This window comes from Heloderma suspectum, chromosome 4, assembly GCF_057233095.1.
Source record: "Heloderma suspectum isolate Gila_16-S chromosome 4, 16-S_ref, whole genome shotgun sequence".
Lineage (NCBI taxonomy): Eukaryota > Metazoa > Chordata > Lepidosauria > Squamata > Helodermatidae > Heloderma > Heloderma suspectum.
In genome coordinates this window covers 246,055,032-246,079,558 of record NC_139461.1, presented here as the reverse complement: position 1 = coordinate 246,079,558, position 24,527 = coordinate 246,055,032, and the positions used below count along the sequence as shown (strand labels likewise).

General features: G+C 41.2%; 1 protein-coding gene across 6 annotated transcripts in view; it reads right to left on the bottom strand.

The window, feature by feature from the left end:
- Window positions 1–24,527, bottom strand: part of FOXP4 (forkhead box P4) — a 181,479-nt gene that overhangs the window by 51,386 nt on the left and 105,566 nt on the right. For all 6 annotated transcript variants that reach the window (XM_084853115.1, XM_084853117.1, XM_084853120.1 and 3 more), the window contains 2 exons: window positions 14,272–14,394; window positions 6,631–6,717 (listed from right to left, as the gene is read on the bottom strand). In XM_084853115.1, the coding sequence (XP_084709241.1) occupies window positions 6,631–6,717; window positions 14,272–14,394 (210 nt within the window). The remainder of the gene's footprint in view (window positions 1–6,630; window positions 6,718–14,271; window positions 14,395–24,527) is intronic.

Here is a 24,527-nt window from a genome sequence, read left to right as displayed (position 1 = left end):
ACTATATCTAAAGAGACTTAGTTCTATATTTTTATGGCTGGTTTATTGATTCCTGTGCTATTTATTGTTTTGCATTATATTGTTTATTGTTTTGTATTGTACTGTATTATTTTAAATATTTGTATTGTAGTTTGTATTTTTAACTGTTCAATAGCATTTTAACTGCTTGCAATCTACCCGGAGAACATTAGTTATTGGGCAGATTAGAAATGTAATGTATAAATAAATAAAATTCGTGTACTTGAATTGGCAGATAAGAGCATTTAAGAGGGAGTGAGAGATCCATAGCAACTTGAGTCCAAGAGGCTTGTGGAGAAGCAAGAACTGGAAAAAATAACATTGGAGAGATTCAAAATGCAAAACATTAATTTTGTCCTTCATCTAATCTTCAAAGCATTCGCTTTGTAGCTTTCTGTAGAATAGAATACATCATTGAAGAGTATGACTGTATCAAGACAAGTCCATTCATTCTGGATTTGGGTAGAATTCCTAACTAATGAATCATCAGGGACTCTGGCTCAGCCAAGGGGCATCAAAACTGGAAAGAGGCATCCCCTGCAGAATGAACTGCAGGCAGAAGAGCAAGGAAGGGTTAGTCGTTCACGTTAAAGCATTTTTATGGGTGTGAGAGATACACTTCGAATGGCCTGGAGGGGAGGGTGGAGACCCCAAAGAACTCCCTTGTAACAATCTGCAGCAGCTTTACACTGCCTGGAGTTTGCTTTGTCCCCTCCCTTGCTTCCTTCCTCCCTAGTAGACCTTTCTGTGTACACAGGTTTCTGCCTGTTTCATCAGGGCGGTTAAACACTGCCTCATTCACTCAACTTCCAGGCTGTAAAACAGAAGGAAATTGGGAACGGATTAAGTCATTAGAATCCCCAGGGCATGTTGCTTTCACCTCATAACTCAACAGTGCTCTGTATCTTTTCTCATCTACTTGTTGCTGAGCCCTAGTAGTAGCTTCTGGGAACCTAAAGCACAAAAGATGGAAAAAGGGAACAGTGAATAACCAGCAGGTGAAATGGCTTCAGCAGCATTGCCTCGCTATAGGTCTTCTGAAATGGAATCTTACACCACTGAAAACCGAATAATCTGCAAAGCTCAGCCATGGTACAAGTGAGGATAAATTGAAGGTACAATGAGGTCTAAGGTCACATAAGTGAGTGCTGGAGCCAAAACAGAATCCAGGAGTGCCACCATCTCCCCCTTAGAAAATATACTGACACAATATGTTTTGCATGCAACATATCACATAAAAGCAAATCTTTTTGGAATTCCTGTAAAGGCCTGGGGACAAAGCATTCCCACCATATAAAGAGTTATCCACCACTGGGAGGAAAAGTGGTTGAAATGGTTGTTTGAATCCTACAGCTAGTTTTCTCTCTAAGTTCTTAACCAAAGCTTGGATATCAAATTCCCTGCTCATACTAGATAAGTCTCCAATTCAAGCTCACAAGAACTCTCTATAGAATCCTTACTTAGAGGTATTTATGTTTTAAAGTTTCTTTCTACACCATCAAAAATGGCAGGGCAGAAGATTACAGAAATACCAATGCATTTCTTGCTATCCCACCCAGTGGCAAGAGCTACTGCAGAAGCTTTGGGCACAATCCACCAGGAGATTCTCCTGTGCAAGCTCTGTTGAAACAAATGGAAGTTGTGCAAGAACACTGTTGAGTTCTTATGCAGCTTCCATTCATTTCAATGGAGGTTGCACATGAGATCTTCTCATTGGATTGTGCCCTTAGTTCAAAATGGTGATGGGAAAACATGGGTGAGATGTGGCAGTATTGCCATACCCTCTAGCACATCTTTCATTGCCAGTATGAAAAGGAACTGAGTGACAAACACAAATATCTAGTTTTTGAGAGTGCAGAAAATATACCTTAAAATGGCCTCTTCCCACATGCTCCAATACAATCTGACATCCACCAAGGGTGCCCTCTTGTTGATGCCATCTGTGCATCAGCTTCAGACAGCGAGGGTGCTGCAAAGAGAAGCATTCTTGGTGGCTGCCCTCAATTATGGGACTTTCTCACACTACAGATTGGACAAAGTCCAAGCCTGATCACATGATCGTAGTGTTATAAGACTTACCTGTTTAGGGCTGGCCTTTGGGGCTCAGGATAAATTGGGAAAATGGCAGTGAATGATTAAATGTTGTTTTAGTCTGCTATGGATTTTTTTTTGCTTGCTTACTCATCCCAAACATGTGGGCAGAGGCAAGCTCTTGGTTTTAGGGTTCTTCTAGATGGACAGCTCCTAGAACTATCAATTGAAAGACATTGTGCAGCTATTCTGTCTTTCCCTCTTTAACAGACTTTTTTTTTTGCAGTAAGAAAGACAAAAGTGGTGGGAAAATATGGGACGGCTACAAATGGAAGATGGCAGTGACTGGACCCCACCCTGAAATTCCATGAAGAAGGGTGATTGCACAATAAAAACCTCATCTGGAAGCACCTTTAATAAGTATTTCCTCTCTTCCAATCTGTAGTATCCACATTTAAATTTCACTCCAAATGACAAATTCTCATTATCACTTTTTACACAGTAAAACACTCACATGTTGATGTGATGGGTGATGAGATTTTTCTAAATGATCAAATATTACTCTAATGCTCACTGAATCTTGACTCAGCCCACATTCCAAAGGCTGAACAGCCAAGTGGCACACTGCACTCTTACTATGCAATTCATCAGTGAATTTGGAGGATCACTTCATTACAGCAAAATTAAAGGGGGAAGCTGACTTAGAGTGAACCGTATGAAAAATAGCCCTAATTTGAAAATCCTTCAAACAACACACTGAATGCAAGGCAAAGTAATGCATATAATTAAATTAAAATATTATTTTTGTGGAATTATTGTTGGAATAACAATAATTGAGTCCCATTATCCTTAAAAGAGTGGTAGTTTACCAAATTCAGCAGTGGGTGCTGTGTGCATAAAATTGCAGAGTCCATTAGATGCACTTCAGTTTTTCTTCCCACCTACCTCTATTAAGCCACATTCCTCAAAGATCGCTCCCTAATCACCAGGAACTAAAACAATAAAAGTTTCCTTCAGATGTTGCCTAGTAGTTCCCTCTCACCCTCCCTTGCTGTGCTGCTGGCAGAGTCTGTGGGCTTCTCTGGACACTTTCACTTTTGGAGGTCATCCGCTGCATACTCTTGATAGAACCAATGAAGTATGAAGCTTATCTGCCCACAGATAAAAATCTTAAACACAAAGAAAGTAATTACTGAACCTTACTCTGCCAGTCACTGGAGCCCACTGGGCCTCTCCAATCTTTCCTTCTCTCAGAGGTGGAGGCACATAAGGAAGGTTTCCTGTTAGGGTGTAATCCCAAACTCCCACCCTCTCTCTTCCTGCTCCAACCTTCCACTTACTTGATCCCTGATCTTCTCCCTAGCGACAGGGTTTGAGTTCCTTAATGCATTTTGTCTGTGCTCTGCTTACATTAGACGCAGCTGAGCGGGTGCAGCTACTGGGGTAACAGGCGCCGTCACTTTGATTTATGAGCACATCAAGAGGAGTTTCAGCGTGACACTCTGGACTGACAGGAGCACTTCATTAATCTGACGCCTAGGTTACTCACTGGCCAATCCTCATATGCTGCCCCCCTTGCAGATTAACCATGCAGTATCAGCTGGTACACTGGGACAACTGCCAGAGACAAGAGTCTGTCTAAAAGCTCTTCTCCCTCTCAAGTTTTCTGGAAGCACAGAAGGAACTAGGCTTGTATGAACTGGGCGGATGGCTTAGCATTCCAAAGACACTACTAAGTGGCAGCAAGGTAATCTTACTGAGCTGAGCACAATGTATGGCTTTGCCTGTGGAAACATTATTGGTGGTGATGGGATTTAATTCACACCTGCTAAAATAATATTTTTGTTCAATTAATGGAAGTAGCACTTTGCAAGACTGGGGAAGGGGCAAAAGAGGTCCCAAAGTTCAGATTCATTAGACCCAAGTGTAGGCTCCTTGCTCTGCTTTTGGCTTGCTGTGTAACTTTGGGCAAATCGCTGGGGTGCCTCAGGTCCCCAGTGAAAGAAAATAGCTCCATTTCTTCAGATTTGGGTCTGAAAAAATAAGTGTACTGACAATTCAGAGGTGTTGAGTTATTATTGTAACAGTTATCAGATAGACAAATACAGAATAGTTAAGGTAGTGTTTCACCCTTTCTTCAGTAAAGTAGGAAGAATAAGTCAACTGGGCAATGAGGTACCTTTATTTTTTCCCCTCTAAAGGAGAAAAAAGCAAATAGAGGGAGCATTTTCAGCAGAAAAAAACACTGAAAGTAGTAAAGGGTAGAAAGTTTTTCCTGCTTTTCCTTCTCCCTTCATTTTGTGTGCATCGTTGGAGACAGACTGCAACTTCCATGGCTGCATTTTGAGTAAAAAAAAAAGCTTGGTGGGAAGAGAACTACAAACTCAACATCACATGTAGTTTGGCCCTGAATTCCCATTCTGAACTTTCAGCCCGAGATGGATTATCAATTCAAATGAACAAATAAGCAAGCAGATGCCACATGCCAACTTTTTCTCTAAGATGACAATAGTTATTTCACATAGCAATGTAATGGTTCAGACAAGCTTACAAACCAATCATTGGAGTTTGCCTAGATTGGCGAAAAGATAAGGGAAACAGAATGTCAGCCCAAAACACACCTGAGGGGGAAAATGTGCTAAAATGCAGGCCCATCTTAAGGGAAGGAAGGCCCAACAGCTAGAACTCCCGAGCCGGTCTGACCCTGACTAAGAGCTGACAGGGGGATGACGAGAAAATTATGTCAGAAGTCCTTCTCGCACCTTAAGTTCAACTACATCTTTTTTTTCTTTTTAAACATGCAGAGCCATGGAGCTCTGCAAGAACTCTGCATTGGTGCCACTATGCAGATCCAATCTGGGAGGGTGGGGAGGGGGGCTGGCCACTCCCTTTAAGGAAGCAACTGACATTACTGGATTCTGCCTACTGCCAGAGGAGGAGCAACTTCCCAAAGAGTTTGGAATGTCCTCTGTGGTCAAGGGAGAAACAGTAAATTGCTGTGGTTTAAAGCATAGCCAATGCTACTTAAACATCATATGGCCAAAAATGCCACCCCTTCATATAATCATAGCCAAAGCTAGGTTAAGCATTAGCTACTGGGCCAACATTTTGCAGAAGCCAAGTCTCTTTCCACATTATAGCCAACACATAGAGGCAGCTTTATAACCACAGAGAGATTTGCACCTCTCCCTCTCAATTGGTAAAACTTTCAAGTGAGAGGAACAGTACTAGAGCTCTTTCATATAAGCACAGAACCTTCCATGGCTGGCCTGCATGTGCACAGTTTCCAGTATGGGTCTGCACAGAGGCCACATATTTTTGGCCATCTGCAGTAGAGTGGCTAAACCACATGGCGGCCATAACATGCAAACTAGTCATTAATAACGTTCATCAACTACAAACCAAACAGATCTGAGCTGTTGGTAATTTCAGTCATGACAGATGGCTTTCTGGAGCTATTTCAATAGATAATGAAACAAACTAACAACAAAGAGATTAGAAGCAGCACACATTGTCTATGACATGACAGGAATGATCAAAATCTGCTTTAAGGAGCAAACAGAACAACACTGCTGTACGAGTGCCTCTATCAACCCAACACTAACTAGAGAACTCGATAAACACCCATCTTTAATATAAACAGTGTTAAAGGAAAGTTAACCACAATAATTCACAACAAGCTGACATAAGGGGAATGATGTAAGTATTGCAGAGGATTCCTTGGCATTCGAGGTGCCTCAGTAGTGAAATGAACTCCATCTCATATTACAAAGCATTCATGGAAGGATTTTGCCTACACAGAAGTGTTTGAACTCATTATAGTTGAATGAGTTTCAACTTGTCCTTGCACAAACCGGCATGAAAGATGCTAAGATCACTTGCTACATATAGAATTTTAACTGTCTGGCTCAATCACAAGCCTATGCAAATACATGGTAAAAGAAAGTCACCAAAAGGGGAGAGATGAGCACTTCAAGACATGGGTGTTAGATCCAGGGAATAACAAGGTTCTCAGGATTCAGTCCTTTAAGTTCTGCCTGTTGGGCTATTGTGACAAGCCTATTAAATTTTCCAGATTATCATAGAGCTGTAACATGTGCTTGCAAGGCAGCAATACAACTGCCAAAGAATGCTTTCACAGCACTCTGCATTATGATGTTGATTCTGGCAGGAGTGCTAATAGCAGGGATGCTGCAAATATCTATGATTTTCAATTTGATTCCTAAAGCAAAAATCACATATTTGCCATTACAGATAAGCGTCCTGAACAAACAACAGGTTTCCAACAAACTACTGAGGATCCATGAGAATATATATTTTTTAAAGCAGTGACTTGTTAGGCCCAAATTGTGAAGTTAAGCCTGTTGTACAGAATAAGGAAGGATAGCCTGGTTTGTTCTTTCAAATGGGAAAGACAGCCCAATAACCCAGACTGTTCTTTTGAATGGGGAACAATGTGTAGTTTTCCTGCCAACTCTAGAGAGTGGATTTTTAAAAAAAAATGATGGGGAGGATCTTTATTTTCTGCAGAGTTGTTTATGCAAACGACAGAGTATTTCTGTACCTAGAGGCCAAACCCACCTCTTTGGCTTGCTGCTTTCCAGCTTGCTGCTGAGTCAGTAGCTGCAGATGAAGTTGCTCCTGCTGCTTCTTGTAGTATTCCTGCAGCTGAGGAAGAGGTAGGAGAGAAGAATACAGAAAGCAGATGAGACACTCAAGTGTTTGAGAACTTTGTAACCTCTTCCAACTACCTTTCTGGGCCTTGGAGCCAACTAAAATGTGAGCACATTGTAAAGGTGTTACATGGTTACCATTATATAACAGGCCCAAGAAGCAGGTGCAAGATGGAGTTGCAGAGGGTCACACTATCTGTAGAGAAAAGCTGTTGATTTCTGTTGGCCTTATGGTATAGAAAATTCTTTATAGCTCATTCATCCTTACAAGCATTATGTGAAAGAGGTGACTCACATTCCTATTCTTCAGATGGGAAACAGGTTGAGGCATTAACTTGTTCAAGAAACCCAGTATCCCAGGAATATTGCTTTTCTGTTCTGTCTACTGGATCACGCCAGCACCCAGAGAACTCTCCTTCTTCAGATTCCCTAGCACTTTGGTGCATGAGGGTAAGAACTGTAAAATTATTTATATTTATTGCACAGGAATGCTTAGCTTCTGCACAAGCAAACTCATGAGTTCTGTGGATTTTACTGTGTGCGCTACTTAAACCACGTTCTTCTTTCCATCCCCCTTGCACCTGCGGTACCCACAGTTAGGTATGTTTAACTCCTTAAGTTCTGTATTAAGTCATAATTTGAAGACCAGCAGCATCTGATGGCTTTGTAGGTAATTTTCCTGCAGATGCACTGATTTACAGGAGAAAAAAACTGAGAAAGAGGGACAGAGAAGTTATTTTCCCCAAACAACAGAACTTGAAATATCTGCAAAATGGAAGCGGATAGCCAAGTGTAATATTTTTCTAGAGGGTGTGGCAAATACATGCCAACAAACTAAAGAGTCAATCAAAAGGAGCATTCCCAGAACGGAAAAAATATGACTCACTAACAACATCTTGAATTACACAAGACCCAGGCTGTAACCTCTTCCTATCCATCACTACAGTATTTGGGGCAAGAGAAATGGGTAATAGAGATAGGGATCTGTATATTTATGTGACCAGTATAGCCAGAGATAAAGTAGCATAGCGTGGAATGAGCTGTGGCTCTATTTCTAAGGATAAGAAAGAATTTGGTTCAGTTCAGGTTTTTTTAAAAATAAGAACTTACCAAATTTTGCAAATCTGTTCAAGCATGCCATTGAAAGAACCTGAGATTTTAAAAGTTTGAGAAAAAGCAAAATTGATAGATTCATCCCTCCAATTTGGGTTTGAGTTCCTGTGTCCCTGAGTCCCAAAAACCAACCAGGTTTTTGGTGCTGAATTACAGCTACCCCCTCTTTTTTCTGATAGGGCCCTCATCTTTAGCAGCTGCATGGCAGGCAGAAACAACATTGTCCTCTTCATGTGGGGGATAGCTGTACCTATCGAATTTGGAGCTTAACAAAATTTGCAAATCTCTTTGTAAGTGGGGTGGAAAGCACTTGAGATTTTAAAAATTTGAAAGTGGGAAAAACAGAAACTGATTTGTTAATCCCCACCTATTTTATTAAAGCATAAAGCAGACTCTCTTCTCATGGCATTCTAAAATACAGGGGTGGTCTTCCCACTATATCCAGTATTAGTTGGTTATGTATTGTATTAATGTTTTGTGCTCCAGCTATATGAATTCCACCATCTCCCACCTCCATTCTATCTTCAATTCTCACCTTGTTCACTTGGGTTTATCCCCATGTGTTAATTACCTTCTAAGGGTATTCACACATGAGACTAATAGTATGTCTGAGCTCCTCTTGCACTATTTGTGTGCAAATACTTTTATTATTGGATGAAATCAGACACAGATGAAAATCATTTTTTCTAGCCTAGGTAGGTCTTACATTGACATTACAGATAAATAAAACAACATTTTATCTTTCTGTATTAAAACATTTGTACTGTGCATTTAAGTCTAAAGCGATCTACAAGCAGCTAACAAATCTTTAAAATCTGTAATGCAAACAGTAATTCAAAACCAAGCAAAATAAATTAAACAGCAAAATCTAATAGGAAACTGATAAAGTAAATTCAGCAGCAGATAACAACGAATGGGAGCAGCAAATTGAAAAAAGAAGCCAAATGCAGGGAGTCCCAAAGGCTTTTAAAAACAATGCTGGGCCTTTGCCCAGTGTCTGAAGATCGCCAGAGAACAGGGAGGAGCAATTTATGCAACACTATCAATGTACATGGTAATTTAAGCACCATCAATGTGCATGGTGCTTTACAGTGTTTCACCAGCAAAAGAGACAGATCACTGTCTCCAAGGAGCTTACAGGTTAAATTTTGACAGTGGGGAAGATGGGGAAGGTTGCAAAGGGTAAGAGGAAGCAAGGGGCAGCAAAGTATGAATGCGCATGAAATTACAGTTGGGGATAAGGATTAAGAGATAATGCCAAAGGCATTCAGGAGCAAAAGATGTTCCATTCTACAGTCTCTTCTCCTTTTGAGGTGGCAGTTTGCATCACAGAAGAGACGGGAAGGAGATGCTTTACCATTCCCTCACAATTTGCTTTCTACCAGAACATTCCCCTGCAATTGCTCTGGATCTATGTTTGTAAAAAAGGGCTTATCAAGGCTTAGTTACTTATGGCTACAATGTAACATGTGTATAGTGTGGCACTAGGGTGCTATGTACCACTCTGTCTCTTTCAGTTTCTTCAAGGTAACAGTGTTTGCTTTTCTATATAAACAAAGAGTGATGGGACAATTCTCTTTTTGAGGTAAAGCATTATAAATGTGGAATAGGTAATATATTTTACTGGTATTATGGGCCTGATACTGGCAAACCATCACAGACACTTGGACCCTGCCCCTAGCTACAGGAAATGTGATCCTGTTAGGAAGATCATCCACTGTGCTCACCTAGGTGACCTTGTATACTCACCTGGGCACTGCAAATTCCTCAATTCTCAATTTATGAATATTTATTCTATAAATAGACATTTCCTTTTAATCTTATGAAAATAAACTGTTCAGGTCAAAACTATCAGCCCTTGTTTCTGGGAAGTTCTGGACCCTTTGATCTCTCAACCTGCCTTCCCCAACCTGGTGCCTTCCAGATGTGTTAGACTACATCTCCACATCATCCCCAGCTAGCATGGTGAAGGCTGTTTTAAACAGTCTAAGATACACAGGCTACAGTGAACAAAAGCTTTGGATTGTAAGCTACTTTGTATAGCTAAAATGATAAATATATTTTTCTAGGGACTGTAAATGCTCTATTTAGTTATCAATTGACATATTTTAGTGATTAGAGTAACCAATTAGTACACATCATTGTTTAGGAAATATATGAAATAATAACAGGAAACATGACTTATATCAATTATTTTAAATCTCCCTCTTTTCTGTCTTGGTGATTTAAAATCACCTTGTTTTATATCCAACCTGGGCTGAATGCAGAATAACAGCCTTTCATTCTTTGTTTTTGACAGAGGGCCATTTTCATGTTTATGTGTAGGTTTATGTTACTCAGGTCCCTTTTTGGGTTCAAGTGCTAGGAACAGAGGGATTATAAGGAAGCCATGGAATGGAATGTTAGTGCAAATTTGGTTCATGAGCAGGCCTGTCTTTCCTTGAGGGCAGAAAGTTTTTGATGCAAGCAGTCATGCTGACAAAGCTGTGGTCAAGTTGTGGAACAATAGACTAATATAAGAAGTTACAATGTTTGTTACTCCCTGCACCTAGCAGCTCCATAAATCTGGAATGTTCTTGTATACCCTGAAAGGCTGTCTAAAATTATGGGAAAATACTGTTTTTGCAGGTTTCTGCCCACCCAATATGTCTTTCACCATTCCAGAACCAAATTTCTAGCTGACAACTGGAAAGAAGGAAAAAGGCCAATCAGAAGGCAGGAAAGTTTAGGAGAGTCAGTGAATCAAAAAGTGACTGATGTCTAGGAGAGGGACTTCATTCATTTCTTTCTTTTGTCTTCTCCTTTTTGCACAGCTTTTTGCAAGTTTGGGGGCCTTTTCGGCCATAGTTTGCATGCTTGCCTCTTTTGTGAGAGAGAGAACAGGGAATTTCTTACTTTGATCATGTCCTTTCTTCAGTTTTTAAGGCTGCACCTAGCCATCATTTCTGAACTAGTTTTTTGAGGCTAGATGCCTAGCTCCTCAGCAGCTTGATTCAGTTTTTCCCCACTATTTTATTTTACTCACTCATGAGGGCTCAGATTTCACCACCCTTTTCCATTTTTAAAACATTCTCTTCACTTCCTACTTGGATTAATGTTCCTACCTGGACTTCGATGAGTCCTACACCGTGGACTCTAGGAGAGGTCACTTTCAATCTTTCTCTAGGTCCACAAAAGCCTGTTCTTCGGATCTCTGCTTGGGATTGGTAGCTATACATTCCTTTTAGTCTCCCTGCTTCTTTTCTCTAAAAGTTTGAGCTATACTGCTATATAGTTGAAAGCTTCAAACTTCGCATTTAACTAATTTAGACTGGTGGAAGTTTAAGTAGAGTCAAGTAACAATTCAAAGTGCTGCTAGTTGGACCTATCATAACTTTTGTATGTCATAGCTATTTGATTTGATACTTGGATACATTTTTCCTAATATTGTTTTGTAATAGACCTCAGCAAGAGTTAAACTGTAGTTTACTTTACAAAGTATAATCTTAGCATGTAACCTGAGTGGTTCATGGGTACAAATGTATTTTCTCTGTAATCATTGCATGTTTCACATTTTACTTCTGCTTGTGATGTTCTTTTGCATTTACTTTTCTCTATAAACCATTCATATCATAAGACTTCCTGTGTAGCATGTTTTCATTTGCTAACCAAGCTGAAAGAGCTTTCACTGCTTTCTTGCTCAAATTTTAAAATATATTATTAAACATACTGAACTTTTAAATAGCCTTCAGTCAGCTCTGGTTACAATCTCTTGCCCATTAGAGCAAAGTCAGAACCTCATTTTCAGTTTATAATGCTTGCTTTCAGAAATAATTTTGACTAGGCTATTTTAAAGAAAGGAACATATTTTATTTCAAACCCAATTTAAATTTCCCAAAATCTGATTTAAATCTGACCCCCAACAATCACTAATTGTTGTCCACGTAGGCTCTGCCTCTCCTTCTTCAAGAGACACGTAAAAATGAGTGTTGTGGCCTTTAACTGGTGTATATGATCATGATGCAGGGCCTCTGTGGAATCATAAGTCACTTCTGCTTAGTGTCTCAGTTATGCTATCTGAAAAATAGACTGGCTAGTAGATACTGTAGAGAAGCATTTAAACTCTGCAATGTGGCTTAAGATCCTTAGATAGAGGACATGTGCTGAGTGGCATTATTGTGGTATTTTGAAGGGGATGCCAATTACAGCATCCTATACTCTGCCCTTCCAAAACAAGTGATTTACAGATTTGATCGTTTTCCACACGAGGGGGCCAGAACTACAGGAGAGGTCAGCACAGGTTTGTACAACCCTGGAAAAAAGCTGGCTCCTGAGGAATGCCCCTGGGGATTCTGGGAGAGTCCTTATCAGCTTGTAGTTGACAGTGCTGACAGCAGAAACTTTTCTCTTTATGTCTGCTGAACAGGTTTGGAAAGCCTCCCTGTTTACCCAAAAGCCAATCAAAACCAGGTCTCTATATGGGATTCTGAGAACACTGGGTCAAGAGGTGAGAGGTGTGATGTTTGGTTTTCTTCTCATGGAGAATGCCAGCTATTCTGGCCTAGGCTGTTTAATTTGCAGTCAAACGTGTTTCTCTATCTGGCTCCAAAGAGGCTCAGAGTAGGAAGAACCCCACCCAAGTTAGTGTTTACCCTTTGTTCTTTCCCTGAGGCCAACCTTGACTCCTTATCAGCATATTTGAAGTAAAGAGGTACTGAAGGCAGAAGAAAGGGTGTGGAGGATGCTGTAGATTTTCATATGTGGTCCCCCTCCCTGGAGCAAGTGTTTGTCCACAGTTGTGTTTTGTTGGGGAATCTTATTATCTCCTCCGTTGTTTCTTTATTTCATATTTCAGAGAGAAAGAGAGAAAAAGCATTTACCTTCTGCCAAATAAAAGTGAAATATGTGAAAGAGCCAAATCAAGCTTCTAAGCTTGGGTTTTTATTCAAACACTCAATCTCAAATTAGGGGACAAACAGATGAGGTTCAAGGCCATAAAAGAAAGAAGAGCGAGGCACAGAGTTAGGCCAAGGCACATTTCTAGTGCAAAAAAAGTATCTCCAAATATGTGGGGTCATAGATGAAAAAGGAATTCCCCAGGGGAAATAATGGTTTGCTTTAAAATAAAGCTTTACTGCTTTATACACATTTTAGGGCCACTAAGTATCATGGTAAAAGTAGTTCACAGTCCACAACTCAGATGAAACACCAGAACTAGAACTCAGTCTTCCAACACACAAGAACCTGCTCTGTCACTGAAACCAAAATGAAAACTTGCATCCAATTGTAATTATGTTTTATGTATCACATTTTCAGAAAGTTGACTATCATTTATTTGGAAGGGAAAATAAGCTGTTAGAATAGCAAAAATGCTACTGGACAGAAGTTTCACTTGCAGGGCACCATCCAGATACTCTTAAAGAGGGGACAGGGAATATTTGAATGTTGTATGCAACCAACTTACCATTTCAGTCTTGCTGCAATTATATTTAGTTAAGGCTCTTAATATTTCATGGGAACTTCCAAAGCAAGAAGGGAGAGGCAGAAATTGAATAAAGACCTTTCCAGACAAAGCAAAGCAAATGTGCAGCCATGATTACCCAGTTATCATAAGGGATCCAAACTTCTCAAGGCTGTGTTGCTACAATGAGGAAGCTGCTGTGGGGAGGGAATTGCATTTTCCCATCACTCAAAATGCAGCACTTTGTTGCTGGGAAAAATCAAAGCCACACACACACACACACACACACACTTACTTCATTACTCTGCAGTAAGGCTTAACTCCTAGATCCATTTTGTGTAGACAGACTTTCCACTCTTAGTGCTTGGACTAGTGCTAGCAAAGCATAAGAAAAAGCATGGAGGAGTAAGGGGGGGGGGGTTGGGGAGGAGTGTTGGAATTTCCCTACAATTCGGCAGCCTTTAAAATGTCCACTTGTAGGGCCAATTCAAGCCCCGCCCCCCCAACTGCTTTTTACAAAGGCAAAACTGAAACAATTCGAACTATCCTAGAGAATCACTTCACAAGCTGAGGACACAGAAGAGGATTCATTTTTAAACTGGAAAGTGTTGAATTTGGCTGTCAAGGCTTCATATCCTAACTGAACTATGATACACTAAGCCAGGAGTGGACAACTTGTGGCCCTGCAAATGTTTTAGCCCATAACTCCCATCAGCCCTAGCCAGCATGGCCAATGGTGAGGCATGATGGGAGTGGTAAGCCAAAACATCTGGAGGGCCACAAGCTGACCACACCTGTACTAAGCAATCCTGGGCAAATCAGTATGTTTCAGCCTGCATCCCCCTGTATATAAAATCAAAATAGTGCCCTTCCTCAGAATTTACAAACAGGAAACACATTGCACTTGCATGCGAGAAATGCAGACACACATGTCGACTGTGACTTTCACATGAAACAGCTGCCACAAAATGGGCACACAAGCACAGGCTGCCTTACCTGTTGCAGCATAATGGCTTGCTGCTGCTGCAGAAGGGCTTGAAGCTGGGGAGGAGACAGGATCTGCTGCATCTGCTGTGGGGTGATCATTTGAGGAGACATCATGGCCACGGACACCGGAACCTGCAGAGAAAAAAAAGACAGTGCACAGCGGGCTACGAGGAACGTCAAGTGTAGGGGTGTGGGAAACCTGGGAAGGGAAAAAAGGCTACAACTTGCAGACGGGTTTGTATGCCTCTTTCTTCCTCTGCTGTGCAGGGAGGAGGGAAACACATGCGTTGTCTTCAGGGGCTGTGAGGCCTGGAGGGTTTAAGTATACTGAATAAGCAGAACAAAGACTGCCTCCCCCCCCCCCCCAGCACTCTAAACACTTCACAAGGACACGTTCTCAGAGTTGAGATAAACTGGCCTGTCCAACCCTAAACCTTTAAACAAGCCAGACACAATGAGCCAAACCTGGGACAAAAGTAGATGTCAATACCACAGATGGAAACTAGCCAGCGGAAACCCAACATTTTGCTGCTGCAATTTCCACAGGAAATTTGACATGCAGATTTTAAGTCCCCACCCCACCCCCACCCCCAAGCAGCTGGTCCTGAAGCTGGGGGATAGACCGTATTTAAATATATTTTATTTTTTTAAAAAGAGTAATACAATGTTCTTTTCAGGGAGTAGGTAACCTTGTACTATTTTTTTTTCTTTTTAAAGGACTACAGGAGCACACATGTGGATATGCACTTATCCTTCATCAAACTTAAAAATCTGTGTGTGTGTGTGTGTGTGTGTGTGTGTGTAAAGCAACTATGTTATGAAGCAACTACGGCACAATCCGACAGGTGCCCGCAACAGCTGTTCACATATCTAATGCAGGAGCATTGGTTGCACTTCTGAGGGCTAGGTTTGGCTTTTCCATTGCAGCTTGAAATGGTACAAAATCTTGCGAAACTAGTTTGAACAGAGGCTGTGACTAGATGGATTACAAACATGCATACAGTCCACAGCAATTGCTCCATAATACCATTGCCATGCCTTTGAAAAACTATAGGCTGCAAACCACCTATCCTGGCTGGTATTACTAAAGCCAGAAAATGGTACAGTTTTCTAAAAGCCCGCAAAGGACACATTGCTGTGTCCTGCATTGCTATCAGAACACAGCAAGCACAGCTTCAGAACTGGGTCACCATAATTACCGGCATTTTGTCAGCGGGTCAGAAGTTACACATGAACTTTAATGAACGTACATCCTTATTGGGGGAGGGAAGCCAGGGATGATTCACCTAACCACTTTGTGGCTGACCACTATTTCCGCTCTGTTCACTGTGAACTACGTTTCCAGTCAATAGGCCATCTAAATACCTTGTCACAAGCCATACATTTCTATGTAACTATTCTACATTTGTGATGTTTGAAGTGGCATGCAAAATCGTACTTCTGCTCATAGCAAACAATTCATTCAATCTGTTCACCATGAGATGGTGAGGGGCAGGAAGAGGGCATGCCAACTGTGAGCGGAGTACTCCTGGGTATAGATGGAGATGCACTTGTTAGGAGAGAAGGCGCGTTCCCTTAAATTAAAAAAAAGGGGGCCGGGAGCACTTTGCAAGTGAGATGGCTACAGAAAACACAGTACTAAACATGCTGTTACATGCTGTATAAATATCTGAAAGGTGTTTTTTTTCCAAGAGTCAGAAGTAGATGAACTGAAATATTTGATCAGAAAAAAAGATTCAGCCAAGTGCACTTAGTCTGGTTTAAATAGTTACATTCAAACTAATTCAAAGTTTGACTTGGAAATTATTTTTATTGGAATACTTGTAAATATTTTAGAACATGACAACTCAATAGCATACACTTTCCCTGCATTAGATTTTAAGAAAAAATAGGGAACCCAAAATTGTTAATATGCTACCCTTCACATGCCTGAAGAGCTATATGCATAAATATATGCTATTCCAAAGGATAATTACCTTTCAAAAAAAGTTACAGCTTTAGATTTTTAGATCTGACTGCTGCCCAATTTGACTTGTATTGTTTATTCATTATGTTATCAATTCACTTTATGGAATAATGCATTCTAGAACTGGAAAATTTTCCATGGAAGAATAATGTAGTGGAACATTTTCTACCCCACATCACTGATGCAGGAGCCCTTGGGAAAACACCATCTCCCATGGGTCACCAGGATCAGGCATGATGCTCTGTGTAAGAGTGGGCCAGCCCAGGAAGCCTGGGCAGGGGGAAATCGCCCTCCTTCCCTCCCTCTGTGTGTACCATCACTGCTCATGCTACTAGTGCAGATAAGGCCTTAAGGAGAAGAGTGAATTGGGGATCAGGGAGGGTGGGGCTGTGTCCCTGTCCCTCCCGCCACTGCCCCAGATATAACTCTGTTTATTTCCAAGTCAATCCAAACAGAGAGGGAGTAAGTTCACTACTCTGTAGCTGTAAACACCCACAAAAGATAATGCAATGTAATGTAACATATAGAATATAATTATATTAATATGATGCAATACATACATTATAGTAATATATTATAATAATGGTTGTAACTGTCATAGATCTCCCCACCTCTAATCACCCAACAAGGAACTTTGTGTTGTAGTTGTGTGAGGATGCTAAAGGATCATAATGATTCTCAGCATCCTGACAACAAAGCCTCTAATCGCAGGAGTTCTTGTGGCTTCAAACCATTTATATTTGTAGTTCCCTAATATCACTGCTTACACAATTTAAATAACTCTTGGAGATATTCTTAATGCACACCTTCTTTTTCAAGCAATACTAAAAACTGAAAGCACGAGGTCAGAAAAACCATAATGAAAACTCCACAAACCACCAAATGATCCACAGACCACAAACCACTATTCTAGCTATTCTCTTATAGCTCAGGAGAGAATTCAGTGTAGATGCAAGCTGATACATCAGGGTACTTAAAACATTTATACCTGGGCTTTCCATATCTGCTCAAGGCAGCTCACAACATATAAAATAGCCTCCAAATAGCAATACAATAAAAATCAAATCCAAAAGATTGAGCAGCATAATTTTTCCTCCTTATACTCTGGATCATGTCACAATCCTTCCTCCTGTTATTCTGAGGTTTTACATAATTGCCTGAAATACTGGAGAGAGAAAAGCACAAGCACGGTTTCTGGGAAAAGCTATTCCACAGAACTGGGGCTCTTCTCGGTACCGCAGATAACCCTCCTTCCAGTGCAGAAAAGCCTCTCTGAGATAAGTGAATCTCAGGATGTGAAGGACATAAAGATCAATACCAGTACCTTGAATTGGACCTGGAAACCCACTAGCAGCTAGCGCAATGCCACAGGACTGTTTGTACGTTTTCTAGCCTACCTTTACTCACCAACAGCTAGGCTAAAGCATTCTGCACTAGTTACAGCTTCCAAACAGCCTAAAAGGATAGTCCCATGCAGAGCTTATTACTGTTGTCAAACTGAGAATACAAAGGCATGAATAACTGTTACAAGGTTCTTACTGTCTGCAAATAGGTATAGCCAGTGGTTTAAATGTAACTGATAGAAGGCACTCTGGCTATTGCCACCACCTACATATTCAAGCAGTAGTAACCAAACCACCCAGGCTGCACACCTACACCAAAAGTCCCACAGAATAACAAGCAAGTCTGCCACTCCCAAGACATCAGGCCTCCCAACCAGCATCACTTATGTCTTGTATGGATTACACCTCAGCTTGTTTGCTCTTGTCCATCTGACCACAGCCTCCAGGCACTAGTTCAGGGCAGAGACCATCACTTCTGACTTCTTAGATAATAAAATATAAAGCTGAGTGTCCATTTGTTGATAACTCCCCACTCTAAATTTCCTGGCACTTCTGCCCTGTAGCTTCCTCTGGTTTCAGCTTGATGCTTCAGGGTTAAGTGAGAAGTGCAAGAAGATACCTTGCATTTGGGGTTGTGCATGCCTTTTCTACATGGAATGTGCTTACCAATCTATTTATTTATTTGCAGCACTTATATACTGCTCCACATCTAAACAGATTCCAGAGTGGTGAACAATAAAAGATAAAATGATACAGAAATTAAAACACCAACAACAACATGTTAAAGTTGTTATTTTTAAAAACAAGGTACTAGTAAAAACCGTGGCTGGTCAGTCAAGGAAGGCTTCTTGGAATAAAGAAGTTTTCAGGAGGCACCAGAAACAACGCAACATTGATGCCGCCTGACCTCCAGAGGCAGGGAGTTCCATAGAGAGGAGGCCATCACATTGAAGGCTCTTCTTCGGTAGATTCCAGTCGGGCCATTGGTCCATGAGGAACCACCAGGAGCATGCCCTCGGATTACCTCAGTGACTGAGCAGGTTGGTGAGGGAGAAGGCACTCTCTCAGGTATCTGGCCCCAAATTGTTTAGGGCTTTATACACTAGTACAAAAACCTTAAACCTGGCCCGGTAGCGAATAGGCAGCCAGTCTACCTTGTAATTTCTTTGATCTACCAAGCTTACTGGGGATCATCTAGGTATCCATAGGGGAGGGGGGTAAGGTGGGAAAATTAGAGTGAGCATCACCACTACTCCACTATTAAGTGGGAAAGCAAGGGAAAGATTCCACCCAGAATCCTTCCTTCTGTACTTCTTTTGCCTATAAGGGAGGGAAGTCCACCCAGGCAGGTGTCATCTGGATGGTTTAATAATCCCACAATATGGGGTCACCCCTATTTCCCTACTAGGAGTATAGAAAGCCCAGAAGGGATGCAGGAGACTATTCTCTGAAAGTAAGCTTAAGAGAAACCCAGGTGGTCAAAGTGTGCTTCTGGTGGGGTTGGAAAGAGATCTTCCAACTAAGAAATGAGAGGTTCATGAAGGATATATCAAAGGGATGGGGTTACCTGAACTAGAATGACTGACAACACTTAAATTGCAGAGCAGCTTTCAAAGTGATATTCCCGGGGAAAAGCGAACGGGTGCTAAGAAATATCTGTTTCCAAACGACTTACCCCTTAGGGGTTAGGTGCACCATTCTGAGAACAGTGGTACATCAGTTATTATTGTAATAGCAAAGTAGCAGTACCACCACCACCATCACCACCACCAATAATAATAATAATAATAATAATTAAAAAAAAATTGTATAACAAAATAATGCTCACCCTATTCACACCATATGTGTGGAACACACCATATTCTAAAAGTGAAGGCTGCTTCAACATTTGTGCATTTCCTACACTAAAACACCCATCTGCGTATTTTGTTTTGTTTTTTAAAAAGATGAAAATCGGGGGTAGAGATTGTGCAACAGTTGTATATATATATCTAATTCACTGTAAGATGATTCCTGGGTAACTGTGATCAACTATATGTACATGCAATGGAATTTGCATTAGAAGCATAAAATCAGTAGAGAAGCACTAGGATTGTTAGATGGCAAAGCTGTAAGAGGAACGCTGAAGTAGATGAGGAAGTTTAAAAATAAATAAATAAATCTGTTCATTTTCTCTTCATCAGTCTTAACTGCAAAGAACATCTGAAGGATATCCACATCTGAAATATTGATCTTCCTGGGAGCAGAGCTGAAGAACTTTGTCAAGTAAAGGCAACAAAACGATGAAAGTTTAGAACCAGTTGACAAAATTAAGTAGTAACAAGCCATTGGGAGAATGAAACCTCCATACTCAGTAGAGTGTTCTTCCAATTACCAGATCTGGGGACAAGCATCATGCTCTGAATCATGCTCTGAATTTGAATTTTCCATGGGTGCCTGGTCTGATCTAGCAGGATAATTTCTTCAGATACGTTGAAGGGGAAGAAAAGCGGTTTAGGGATTATGGGGAATCCAGTGATGTTTTCGTGTTGTAGAGATGAGTGTACATGCTTGCAGGGAAAACTGAAGGACAGTCTCTGGACCCCACCAGGTTTGGTGTGTGTGTGGGGGTATATGTGTGTGTATGCATTTGTGTTTGTCTTGAAGCCGCCACTGAATGCTGAACATGAATTCTGAAGCAAGGAGTCTCATGACCCAAGGACTGGTTTAGATATCTAGTCTAGAGAACAAATGACTCTGCACTGTCTGTCTGTCTATCTATCTATGTCTGTCTGTCTGTCTATCTATCTATGTCTGTCTCATTTCTATACTGCCCAATAGCCGAAGCTCTCTGGGCAGTTCACAAAAATTAAAACCAAAGAGCACACAATAAAACAATATAAAATATATAAAACATTAAAATTGTCTAAGATGGTCCCATTTTCAGAGAAAATGAAGCTTGTTCCTAGGAATGATTTCTACACATATACCTGCATGAAGGGCTCCCTTGAGTATACATATTAACACTAAGAAGTTTGGAAAAAATACACAGCATTCGCACTTGGCAATCCCCCCCCCCAAATAAACTCTCCAAGAGTTTTTCTATCTGCAAAAAGGCACCTAACTCCTCCAATAAAGAGATTCTCGCTCTAGAGCATGAGGCTCCCTTGAAAGAGCAGAAAGGACTGCTAGGAAGTGGAATATTAGGGACCTTGATTCCCTAGGGCTAGAAAGTGTAGGGAGGAACTGAAACAATATCACCACTCATGACAGATCAGGCTCTGCTCTATGTGACTTCACTTTGTGAAGAATGAACATTGGCTTCTAAGAGCAAGGGCTTTACCCCAGATACCACGTGACTAGTGAATTAACTCCCAGTTGAAATTAGGGGTTGTTCCTCTCTCTGCCTTCTGTTAAGGGTTGACATATCTGTTTCCCTTGGTGCTTGACTGTTAATTTCTGGCACTGATTTGCTTTTAGAGAAGTGTTTGAGATGGTTTGTAAGTCACTTTGAGCAAAGGAAAAGTGGAATATGAATGACTTAAACAGGGAATGCAAGTGATTACTCCATTTCAACCATGCCTTTCTCTACGCAGAAAAAGATGATTTGTACTCTCTTGGACTGCTGTGAAGAACAAACCTATTGTGTCTAGACCAGATATCACTCACATTTGGGGTACATTCAAAGCAGCTGTCCCTCCTCCCCCAAACACACTAGAATTGGCTAACACAATCTTCATCTCATTCCAGTAGTTGCCTTCATCAGGCAGGAACCAACTTTATTATCTGGGAAAGTGAGTACCTCATTGAAGACCTTGCAATCAACGCTGTCTTCTTCCTGCCACTGAATCTACTCAGGAAGAGAAAGGATGCAGCTTGGCATGTGAAGTAGATCAACCCCACCATCAGCCCAGCATGTGTGGACTCAGGGGACTCTTACTTTTAGTTTTAATGGTTCTTGAGGCAGAGGGTATTCCACCAGGGAACGTCTTCCCCCTTCTGCCTTGTTGGTTCAAGCAAGCCGGAGCTTGCTGACCTTTGAGGCATGTTACAAGGCTTATCTGTTTATTCAGCTTGCTGGCTTCAGGGAGGTGCCCAAAATTTCATTTGTCATTCCAGAAGTCACTCCGACTTAACTTCTGAAGTTATTTATTAACTGCCATGGGCTTGCTCCAAGACTGCTGAAGAGGCACTATCAACCAGAATCAGTCAATGAATCAAGGCTATGGGACCCTTGGCCCATCCTGACAAAATCCAGACTGCTTAACCTTCCTCACCTTGGAAGGAGATCATAATCCAACAGTACAGGCAGTTGCAAAGCGGTTTGAACAGCCACATATATATTTGGACTTGTACAAGAAGCTTATACAAGGCCAAATATAAATGGGGCAGGGGCTGTAGCTCAATAGTAGAGCACATACTCTTCAAGCAGAAGGTCCAGGTTCAGTCCCTGGCATCTCCAGGTAGGGCAAGACAAGAATCCTGCCTGAAATGCTGGACAGACACTGCCAGTTGGTGCAGACACTACTGGGCTAGAAGGACCAATGGCTTGACTCAGTATAAAGCAGCTTCCTATGTTCTTATTGGGACAGCAACCGGGAAGAGTCCTTGGTATTGTACACCACTGAATTATAGTGGAATAATATAAAGCCTTGTTATCACAGTAAAACCATGGCCTCTGGAACCTGTATTTCATTGATGTACACTACTGCTAGTATTTTGTGCTTTGTCCATCCAACACAATGGGTGTTCCAACATGCAAGAAGCAATGAAAATCAACAGAGAAACTCAGGCAGCAGCACCAGTAGAACGAGAAAGAATGGAGTTGATGCCCACTCACTAGGAGACAAGCATCACGCTAATTTCCCTTTGCTGTTCATCAGCCTGCAATGTGCTCTGAATGAGAGCCTGTAATTAATTGCTCATCTGCATCCCCCATCTGAACTCCCTCCCCACCAACCCCCACCATTACACCGTGCATCCAGCTTGATACACGTTGGCTGGCATTTTCAAAATCGGAGGCATTCTAATTACCGGAGAGTTATAACACCTTCCATTTCGCGCCCGTCGGACTGACACCCTGTCAAGAGCAAAGAGACTTGCCAGAGGTTTTGACAACACTAATTGCCCCTATAATCTAAAAACACAAAGGAGAGGCGATTAGTCGTGAGGGCCGCAGCTCTCGATCCGACATAAGGTTTTCACAACGTTACAAGAAAACAAAAGCGGCGCCTTTTAGAGTGTGATGGCTGCTAACAAAGCAGAATTATATTTTCATACAAACCTTTGTCTACATCAAATAGCTTTCCTCTTTCTCTTAAAATGCTACGCTGACACCAAGAATGGTGGGGGCTCCTTAGGAAGAGGAGCAGGAAGGAAGATAAAGGTATGCATGAGCTATAGTTTTTACAAGATGGAGCATTCCTAGGATTCAGAGGCTTCTAGATGTCTTGTTTCCTAGCTTGTGATGGGATGGTGAGAAAGGTAAAGTCACTCATCACTCCTCCATCAGCACTTCCAGGACTGGATTCTACCTTGCTTGCTTTCTATCTCCCTCAAGTCCTTTTATGTAATAGGATTATGAGAACTGTCAACATCTCATTACAGAAAACACTTGTCTTCATCATGTACAGGGCATTAGCCCTGCAAAGCCATAGGCCAAAAACATGTGTGCTGGTAATTGACACAACCATGTCTTAGTGATGCTCGCTTAGTCATGGTGCGGAGGATGGCCTTCTCCACTGTGGCACCTACCATGTGGAATGCTCTTCCCATCGCAATCAGGCAGATTCCTAGTGTGGAATGTCTCCACCAACATCTAATGAGAGTATTTATTTTTCTGGGTGTTTTCCTGACTGCTAGCATTGCCATCTACTCTTGGTTATTTTAAGTATTGCTTTATTACTATTTATTATTTTATTGATTGATTTTATTGTCTTTTATTATAATTTTACTTTGTGAACTGCTTATTTTTTTTAAAAAAAATGAAAAGCAGGATAAAAAAATTCTGAAATAAATAATCAAAGATGCAAAACTGTGTCCAGTATTCATAAGGGTTAGGATAAAAAACTAAGGCATCAAACCTCCCTTTTCTGCACAAAAAGTTACATACAGCATGCAGTCATGGTTTATATTACATGGGGGAATAGGGATTTTGGAGGCAGGCGCTAATGGCCATCCACATAGTGGATGTGGGCTGTCAGAAGGGCTTTCAAAGGAGGAAATGGTTGATGAAAACCAGTGGGAACTTTGAAATGGGTTAGGTATAGGTCTCTTCACCTGCAGAACATTTCATTTGGATGGTCTGTCTCCCCTCTTAGAGTTCATCTATATTGTCAAGAGTTTAAAACAGGTTAACTGCTCAACAAGTTTATAGCTCATCTTGTGCAAGTGGAGCACTTTTCCCAGCAATAAAGTCTTTACAATATGTTTGATAATCAAGTTGAGTGTTAAATAGTGTCTTTTAAGAAAGCCTAGGTCAAGAATGGGGGAAATGATCTGTCAAACTGACCCATTTAATACAGCCAGGTGGGTATAAAATTTAAATCTGACTAAAACAAAAAGGTGTACCAATATAATTCCTTGATAACAGAAACAATCCAGACTTAAAATCTGTTGAAGCATTTTCACCTCCTGAACACCTCACGGGTCGCACTCTGTGGAGCACTAGTCTGAGAAATTTGACCTTTTGAGCAGCTGCTACGGACCACTATTTTACCCCCCAAAATAAAACATATTTCCCACCGCCAGCTGCACCAGGGGCCACATGTGGCCTGTGGCTCACAACCCCTGCTCTAGGAAGAGGACAAAACTCCCCAAACTTTAGTCAAGCTAGGCTGAAGGTACCTCATAATCTTTTGCAAAAGCTTTCAAAGCCTTGGTGAAAATTATATGAGCAGCAGGCTTTACAGCAAAGCCAAGTTATAAGGACTTTAGCTTCATCCAGTTAATTCAGCACTTAGGACACCACAAGTCCA